Below are 10,053 nucleotides of genomic sequence, written 5' to 3' on the forward strand. Positions count from 1 at the left end.
TTGCCACAAGAAAAGTGTTTTGCTGAAAATATTATTAGTCGTATTTATAACCTACATATAAAAAATGCTTTTTAATGTAGGGGAATCACAATCTCTAAATGAACGATAAATACTTGATGTTATCCGCTGCTCGATGCTCTAGAAGTAAACCGTAAATCTTGTGATTCATTGTTTACATTGGAGCGGCTGAAGAGCATATAGGCATGCGCACCATTTTCTTTTTAGGAGTGAGGATTTCCTCGCTACGTAGAGAGCAGGTGTGACCGCTTTCTACGTCACTGAATAACAGCAACAGGAAATGTATGGGGGCGGAGGACGCTGCCAAAAGCAGTAGGATTAAAATATAAATGTATTTAATATATTCTAAATAAAAAAACAAATATGGTGGTTAAATTGCTGAGGTTAGGTAGTTTAGTAAAAGTAAATTGGAAAGTTGTTTAAAATTGTATTCTCTATCTGAATCATGGAAGAAAATTTTTTGATTTCATGTCCCTTTAAATTTACCATTATATTAAAGGAACATGAAACTCAGATTTTTTTTTTTTGCATGATTCAGATAGATGCAGTTTTAAAAACTTTTTAATTTACTTCTATTATCAAATTTTCTTGGTTCTTCTGTTATCTTTTGTTGAAGAGCAGTAATGTAAGCTCAGAAGCGTGCATGTATCTGGAGCACTATATAGCAGCAGTTTTGCAAGAATGTTATCCATTTGTAACCATTTCATGCCATGTTGCGCTCCAGACGCCTACCTAGGTATCTCTTCAACAAAGAATATCATGGGAAATAAGCAATTGAATGTGTATGCTCTGTCTGAATCACAAAAGAAAATGTTTGATTTTTATTGCCCTTTAAAATAGAGCTGAGCTGGAAGAGTGAAAACAGTCTTGCTATAGATAAGAGTGGTTCAGTGAGCTTGAGGCGGTGGTTTGCTTAGCGCGTAAAGACTTGGTTCTGAGATCAAAAGGGATAAAATAAAGGAAGAAGGAAAGAAGAGGAATAGATATCTGGTGGAGTGCAAAGATGAGCTCCTAAGTGGTATGGAATGTGGTGAAACAGCGGTTCAAAAATAAGCAGAAATGTGTAGCGTTAAGACCAATATAGAGATGCAAGGAAGTAGAGAAAACTAAGGTTGATTAGTAACATAGAGATATGGTTAATCCAGTTAAAGATTTAGAGATAAGCGGCTTACTACAGAGCTTAGGGGAACGGTTACTGTGGTTCTGGAAAGAATTATGGAGGAGATGCAGTTTAATAAAAGGGAGTATCGGATATCGTATAATAATGAAATGCATATAGGAATGTTGGAGATGTAGCGAAATGCGTGTGGAGGAAAAGGTCCCAATCAGGAGATCTTAGAAAGAACTGTTGGGGAATTTAGCTAATTGCCTAAGCTGATTTTACAGATTTTCTTGCCTCTTTTTTTTTCTCTTCTAGCTTTGCCAGGATATTCAGAAAATTCTCCAAGACAATGAATCCTTCAGCTCTCAGCGATTCCCAAACACACAGAGAGTATTTAAAGGAGACCCCTCAAATACACCTTAGCCCCATGTAAATTCTAGAGACACAATCTTCCTACAAGAGAGTACCCTTATATATGTATGTTCTGCAGATCGTTCCTGTTTTTGAATGTTTTCACCATAATTATATGGACAATCCCTTCCACCCTGAAGAACCTTTCAAAAGAATTAACTTCTGGTGCAATTAAAAATGTGCAGCCAAAATGATCGCACTTCCCCGCTGTAGTAAACTTTTGGTGTTTACTACAAAAAAAATCAGAAAAAAACAGTTTTTAAAAAAAAATGGCGTGTTGTTTGCAGAGACGCCGATCTCCTGCGAAGTTGTCAAGCTTCAAACATCTCAAGACCATTACATTTGTAGATCCATAAATATTCCCTAACTTCTAGTACTCTGTTACAAACGAGTTTGTCTTCGCTGTAAGGATTGTTACTCGGTCTAAACCAATGGGATGGATACCAACTTGGATGCCCTTTTTTCTATTTCCTCTGGAAATTCTACAACACCACAGTATGGCTCCTTTGCAGCAACACAAAGAGCGTGAATGCCAATAAAATACATACTGAATATAGCTTTTCTTCAGTTTATATTGATGTCAATATGGTTTTGACTAGAAGTGCAGAATTATAATTATGGGTGGGGTATATCCTATTTCATCAAATTGTATCTGCAGGAAAGGGTAGTGGGGAAAAAACCCCATGCCATTTGTTCTAGCCATTATTTATTTTATTAGGTTCTCTCTTCCCCTATTCCAAACTATGCACACTCCTAATTATGACCTGATGCTGATATCCCTAATTATTCCTTACCTTAGAGAGGTGTAAATGTCCTAGAGGAAAAGGGTAGCAGCAACAAAAATATATTAAAGGGACAGTATACAGTAATTTTTCATATACCTGCATGTAATAGACACTACTATAAAGAATAAGATGCACAGATACTGATACTAAACATCCAGTTTAAAACTTTTTAAAAACTTACTTAGAAGCTCCCAGTTTAGCACCGTTGAAGAGGTTAGGCTGGGTCATCAAGTGAAAGGGGCTGGGAGCAGAGACATCCCCCTTCCCTGCATATGAAAAAACAGATTACACAAACAGGAGCCAGCAGGAATCTGTAGACATCAGTATACATCTGACACTGTGGGGCTTGGTTAGGAGTCTTAGAATAAGCACAATGTTATCAAAAAATAAGCAAAAGTTTCATTTAACACTTCTTTTTGTTTACAATTTACAGGGTTTCGCAAAACAGGAGTAGTCTCCGGACACTCCCCTTGAAAAACAGGGCTGCCCAAACTTTTTTTTTTTTTAGTACTTATGATAAATGAAGCATGTGAAGTTGTACTAAATTTAATTAGTATATACAGTTAAAGTTCATAAATAGTAATTAAATTCCTAACTGACACATAGATTAAGGAAAACTAAAGTCAGAATTAATCTTTTTATTTCTCAGAGCATGCAATTGAAAAACCCCAAAAAACTTTAATTATCAAATTGTATACAGTATGTGTATATATATATATATATATATATATATATATATATATATATATATATATATATATATATATATATATATATATATATATATATAAACCTGCACCCAGGTGGTAAATCACCATAGAACATGCTAACAATGGTATTGAGCCAGTTGTTCGTTCCTGTGAGTGCACTTCTCTTTGTATATGTATATATACAGTATATATGTGTGTGTATGTATATGTATATATAGGTGTGTGTTATATACACATGTTGAGGTACCCGCAGCTACTGAGCATGTGCGAGAGTTCAGTGTATTCATATGAGTCTGTGATTGGCTGATGACTGTCATATGATACATGGAGTTGGGGAATATGGAATGAAATTTGTTAGAAAAAAAATCTGCTTATTTAAAATTCAGAGTAAGTGCTATTGGATTGGATTTCTATTAAAATCTTGCTTATGTGATTCCGCTATATTTAATGCTCCTTTTAGTGTGAGGAATATAATTTGGTGTGACTCACTGACAATCCTACAATTAGTAGCTGTCTTTCCATAAAAGAAAAAGACACACAAAAAGTGGATAGTTCCACTGTATTCTTGTCCCATTAAATCCCAACTTTGTAGAGGAGAGAGAATGAATCTTAAAACGTAACTTTCTCTTGTAAGGTGTATCCAGTCCACGGATCATCCATTACTTGTGGGATATTCTCCTTCCCAACAGGAAGCTGCAAGAGGATCACCCACAGCAGAGCTGTCTATATAGCTCCTCCCCTAACTGCCACTATCAGTCATTCTCTTGCAGCTCTCGACACAATAGGAAGTAGCTAGAGAGATGTGGTGAATTTATGTAGTTTATCTTCAATCAAAAGTTTATTATTTTCAAATGGTACCGGAGTTGTACTGTTTTAGCCTCAGACAGAAAGTTGAAGAAGAGTCTGCCTGTGGTTTTTGATGATCTTAGCAAGTTGTAACTAAGATCCATTGCTGTTCTCACACATAACTGAAGAGATGAGGTTTCTTCAGCTGGGGGAATGGCGTGCAGGGTCTCCTGCTATGAGGTATGTGCAGTTTAAATTTTTCTAGAGAAATGAGTATGCTAGAAAATGCTGTTAATACCGGATTTATTTAAGGTAAGCCTGATTTCAGTGATTTAATAACGACTAGTATCATGCTTGCTGTAAAAGGTTATATTCTTATTACTTTCTCACATTACTGAAAATAAGATAACGTTTGCTGGAAGTGTTTAAACGTTTTTTTTCTACATATTGGTGATAAAACTTTATTGGGGCCCAGTTTTTTCCACATGGCTGGCTAGATTTTGCCTAGGGATAGTTTTTTATGGCCCTCTCACTGTGAGTACAGGTTGGGAGGGGCCTAATTTCAGGCCTAAATCGTGCAGTAGTTTTTGCAGCTTGAGACTTCCAGCTTCCCTGAAGGAGTCCCCTGAACACTTAGGACCTCTACAAAGGGTTTTTGTGCCTTGAAAAGTAATTGTATGTGCAGGTAGGGCCACAGCAGAGCTGTGGCAGTTTGTTGTGAATGTTAAAAAACGTTTATATGGTTTTTTTTATCCGGTTTTGAAACTAAGGGGTTAATCATCCATTTGCAAGTGGGTGCAATGCTCTGTTAGTCTATTATACACACTGTAAAAATTTCGTAAGATTTACTGCTTTTTATCACTGTTTTTCAATTTCTGACAAAATTTGTTTCTCTTAAAGGCACAGTACCGTTTTTATTTTTTGCTTGTTTACATTTATCAAAGTGTTTTCCAAGCTTGCTGGTCTCATTGCTAGTCTGTTTAAACATGTCTGACATAGAGGAAACTCCTTGTTCATTATGTTTAGAAGCCATTGTGGAACCCCCTCTTAGAATGTGTACCAAATGCACTGATTTTACTTTGTTATAAAGATCATATTCTGTCTTTAAAAGATTTATCACCAGAGGAAATTGACAAGGGGGAAGTTATGCCGACTAACTCGCCCCACGTGTCAGAACCTTTGACTCCCGCTCAATGGACTCCCGCTCAAGTGGCTCCAAGTACATCTAGCGCGCCCATGGCGTTTACTTTACAAGACATGGCGGCAGTTATGAATCATACCCTTACAGAGGTATTGTCCAAACTACCAGGGTTACAAGGAAAGCGAGACAGCTCTGGGACTAGAAAAAATACAGAGCTCTGACGCTTTAGTAGCTATGTCTGATATCCCCTCACAATATGCAGAAACTGAGGCAGGAGAGCTTCTTTCTGTGGGTGATTTTTCTGACTCAGTGAAGATGCTTCAACCTGATTCTGATATGTCTACATTTAAATTTAAGCTTGAACACCTCCGCGTGTTGCTCATGGAGGTTTTATCTACTCTGGATGACTGTGACACCATTATAGTGCCAGAGAAATTGTGTAGATTGGATAAATACTATGCAGTGCCTGTTTACACTGATGTTTTTCCAATACCTAAAAGGTTTTCAGAAATTATTACTAAGGAATGGGATAGACCAGGTGTACCGTTCTCTCCCCCTCCTATTTTTAAGAAAATGTTTCCAATAGATGCCGCTTCACGGCATCTAAGGTCCCTAAGGTGGAGGGAGCAGTTTCTACCCTAGCTAAGCGTACAACTATTCCCGTCGAGGACAGTTGTGCTTTCCTTGATCCAATGGATAAAAAGTTAGAGGGTTACCTTAAGAAAATGTTTATTCAACAAGGTTTTATTCTCCAGCCTCTTGCATGCATTGCCCCGGTCACTGCTGCTGCAGCCTTCTGGTTTGAGTCTCTGGAAGAGGCTTTACAGGTAGAAACTCCATTGGATGATATACTTGACAAGCTTAAAGCGCTTTAAGCTAGCCAATTCATTTGTTTCTGGCGCCGTTGTTCATTTAACCAAACTAACGGCTAAGAACTCAGGTTTTGCTATACAGGCGCGTAGGGCACTATGGCTTAAATCCTGGTCAGCTGACGTTACTTCAAAGTCTAAGCTTCTCAACATTCCCTTCAAGGGGCAGACCCTCTGCGGGCCTGGACTGAAGGAGATCATTTCTGATATTACTGAAGGAAAAGGTCATGCCCTTCCTCAGGATAGGTCTAATAAATTAAGGACCAAACAAACTAATTTTCATGCCTTTCGAAACTTTAAGACGAGCGCGGCATCAACTCCCTCTAATGCAAAACTAGAGGGAAATTTTGCCGTGTCCAAGCCGGTCTGGAGACCTAACCAGGCCTGGAACAAAGGTTAGCAGGCCAAGAAGCCTGCTGCTGCCTCTAAGACAGCATGAAAGATCAGCCCCCGATCCAGTAACGGATCTAGTAGGGGGCAGACTTTCTCTCTTCGCCCAGGCTTGGGCAAGAGATGTCCAGGATCCCTGGGCGTTGGAAATTGTGTCCCAGGGATATCTTCTGGACTTCAAAGCTTCTTCCCCAAAAGGAAGATTTCACCTCTCACAATTATCTGCAGACCAGATAAAGAGAGAGGCATTCTTACATTGTGTTCAAGACCTCCTAGTTATGGGAGTGATCCACCCAGTTCCAAAGGAGGAACAGGGGCAAGGCTTCTATTCAAATCTCTTTGTGGTTCCCAAGAAAGAGGGAACCTTCAGGCCAATCTTAGATCTCAAGATCCTAAACAAATTTCTCAGGGTCCCATCTTTCAAGATGGAGACTATTCGAACCATCCTATCTATGATCCAGGAGGGTCAATACATGACTACCGTGGACTTAAAGGATGCTTATCTTCACATTCCGATACACAAAGATCATCATCGGTTTCTCAGGTTCGCCTTCCTAGACAGGCATTACCAGTTTGTGGCTCTTCCCTTTGGGTTAGCTACGGCACCAAGAATCTTTACGAAGGTTCTGGGGTCACTTCTGGCGGTCCTAAGGCCGTGGGGCATAACAGTAGCCCCTTACTTAGACGACATTCTGATACAGGCGTCGAATTTCCAAATTGCCAAGTCCCATACGGACATTGTTCTGGCATTCCTGAGGTTTTATGGGTGGAAAGTGAACGAAAAGAAGAGTTCTCTATCCCCTCTCACAAGAGTTTCCTTCCTGGGAACTCTGATAGATTCTGTAGAAATGAGGGTTTACCTGACAGAGGACAGGTTGTCAAAACTTCTAAATTCCTGTCGTGTTCTTTATTATACTTCTCGCCCTTCGGTGGCTCAGTGTATGGAAGTAATCGGCTTAATGGTAGCGGCAATGGACATAGTTTCGTTTGCCCACCTACATCTCAGACCGCTGCAACTCTGCATGCTCAGTCAGTAGAATGGGGATTACACAGATTTGTCCCCTCTACTAAATCTGGATCAAGAGACCAGGGATTCTCTTCTCTGGTGGCTATCTCGGGTCCATCTGTCCAAAGGTATGACCTTCCGCAGGCCAGATTGGACAATAGTAACAACAGATGCCAGCCTTCTGGGGTGCAGTCTGGAACTCTGAAGGCTCAGGGGTCGTGGACTCAGGAGGAGGCACTCCTTCCAATAAACATTCTGGAACTAAGAGCGATATTCAGTGCTCTTCAGGCTTGGCCTCAGCTAGCGGCAGTGAGGTTAAAATGTTTTTATTTTGAACAACAACGTGTCATCAAGGACAGAGTCAACGTTTCGGCTCACATCAGAGGCTTCTTCAAGACAAATAAACTCTTAATTCGGTGTGTAGCCGTGCTCCCAGAACGGGAAATGTGCTGATATATATATATAGCCTTGGAACAGAATCTAATTGTTACCGTTATTCACTCTTTTTCTGTGCGTCAGCTTTTTGGAACGTAGAGTTTAGTTTAATTTTTTTTTACCACGAATCGGCCTTTGGGTCTGTTGGGTTTTGGCATGCAAACCTTCTTATATTTAGCTTAGTTTCGTGCGTGCCTTCTTACTTAGTTGAGCACTAACCTGGGGTCTCCTAATCGGCTTAGCGCTATTTGGCTTGTAGGTTATTTTTTAAAGGCTTCTTTACGAGGGTGTGGGTTTTTTTTCCATTCTTCAAGAGTTTTTTTTTTTTTAATGGGGATATAATTATTTATGCTTTACTGCTTGTAGTTTATTGCTATAAATGGAGCCTTCTGATTTTGTCCCTAAACCTGCCAAAGAAGCTGGTTTCTGTGAACACTTTCCTACCATTGTTAAGTGTGTTTATTGTAAACAGGCTGAGGTACTCCCTCCAGCATAGTTATGTGGCCCATGTTTAAATAACTTATTGTATTTAGAGCAACCTAATGCTGCTTCTATGGGTGTTATTGCTTTTTATTTTTGTTCATTATAGGGGAGTTCAACAGATTTTGCTCCTGGTGTGAAAAATTACATTAAGTCCACCATATCTGAAGTGATGGCAACCCTACCGCCTTTAAGTAAGTGTAAAAGTTCAGTCCAAATTTTACCTTCTACAAGTACTAATCCTTATGAGGTTAATATAACTGATGATAATCCTGTTTTTTATTCGGTAGGACAAGTTTCCTTTGATGATAAGGAATCCTCTTTTGATGTTGAACCTGAATCATCTATTTTTTTTTTATTTAAAGTTGAACATAATCGTTCACTTTTAAAGGAGATTTTTGGTTACTTTGGGGGTTAAAAATTCTAAAGTTTTTGAGGATGTCTTCTAATTGCTTAGATTCTATTTTTTTTTAAATGTTGTTAAACCCCCAAGGTTTTCTCTGTCCCTTTTACAGTCTCTGAGATCGTTTCTAGAGAGTGGTCTAAGCCTGGTAATTCTTTTAATCCTTTTGCAAAGTTTAATAAGTTATATCCCTTACCTGCCTCTATTATTGAACTGTGGGAGACTGTAGATGGGGCTCTTTAGTGGCTAAGCATACTACTATTCAGTTAAGCATAAACATAAATGTTTTCTAAAATCCTTAAAGGGACATGAAACCCAAAATGTGTCTTTCACAATTCAGATAGAGAATACAATTTTTAAAAAGTTTCCAGTTTACCTCTATTATCACATTTCATGTTATTCTTTATTGAAGAGATATCTAAATAGGTAGCGTTCACAGGTCTTGAACACTAGATGACAGGAAATAGTGCGGCCTCCTAGTGCTTTTGCTCATGTATAACATTGTTGCTCAACTGCTGCCATGAAGTTCTGCAGACGTGAATGCAACTTACCTTGCTGCTTTTCAACTAGGATAACAAGAAAACTAAGTAAATTTGATAATAGAAGTACATTGGAAAGTTGTTTTATCTGAATCATGAAAGAACATTTTTGGGCTTTATGTGCCTATGGAGGCAGACTTTGTCTTCTAGACTTCTAGTAGAATTGCACAACTGACAAATACATTATAAAAAGAGAATGCAATAGCATTTTGAATTTTAAATATATTTTTCTTTCATGTAATTGGCAAGAGTCCATGAGCTAGTGACGTATGGGATATACAATCCTACCAGGAGGGGCAAAGTTTCCCAAACCTCAAAATGCCTATAAATACACCCCTCACCACAACCACAATTCAGTTTTACAAACTTTGCCTCCTATGGAGGTGGTGAAGTAAGTTTGTGCTAAAATTTCTACGTTGACATGCGCTTCTCAGCATTTTGAAGCCTGATTCCTCTCAGAGTACAGCGAATGTCAGAGGGAGGTGGAGAGTATTACCTATTGAATGCAGTGGTTTCCCTAACGGGGGTCTATTTCATAGGTTCTCTGTTATCGGTCGTAGAGATTCATCTCCTACCTCCCTTTTCAGATCAATGATATACTCTCATATACCATTACCTCTACTGATAACTGTTTCAGTACTGGTTTGGCTATCTGCTATATGTGGATGGGTGTCTTTTGGTAAGTATGTTTTTATTACTTAAGACACCTCAGCTATGCTTTGGCACTTTATGCATTTATATAAAGTTCTAAATATATGTATTGTACTTATATTTGCCATGAGTCAGGTTCATGTATTTCCTTTTGCAGATGGTCAGTTTCATATTTGGGAAAGTTAATATTGATGAAATATTTTTCTTACCTGGGGTTTAGTCTTTTTTCAATTGACTACTTGTTTTAATTTGCGGGCTGTCTTAGGCTCACGGGTGCGCTAAATGCCACACTTTATTGCGTCATTTTTTGGCGCGAAAAGGGCACGT

At 38.7% G+C, this 10,053-nt stretch overlaps 1 protein-coding gene across 4 annotated transcripts in view; it reads left to right on the forward strand.

The window, feature by feature from the left end:
• The window catches only part of BAG6 (BAG cochaperone 6), a 97,823-nt gene extending 95,736 nt beyond the window's left edge, over positions 1-2,087 (forward strand). For all 4 annotated transcript variants that reach the window (XM_053721954.1, XM_053721955.1, XM_053721956.1 and 1 more), the window contains one exon: positions 1,436-2,087. In XM_053721954.1, coding sequence (XP_053577929.1) covers positions 1,436-1,543 — 108 coding nt within the window. In that variant the 3' untranslated portion in view covers positions 1,544-2,087. The remainder of the gene's footprint in view (positions 1-1,435) is intronic.
• The last annotated feature ends 7,966 nt before the right edge of the window (positions 2,088-10,053 follow it).

This window comes from Bombina bombina, chromosome 7 (assembly GCF_027579735.1).
Source record: "Bombina bombina isolate aBomBom1 chromosome 7, aBomBom1.pri, whole genome shotgun sequence".
Classification (NCBI taxonomy): domain Eukaryota; kingdom Metazoa; phylum Chordata; class Amphibia; order Anura; family Bombinatoridae; genus Bombina; species Bombina bombina.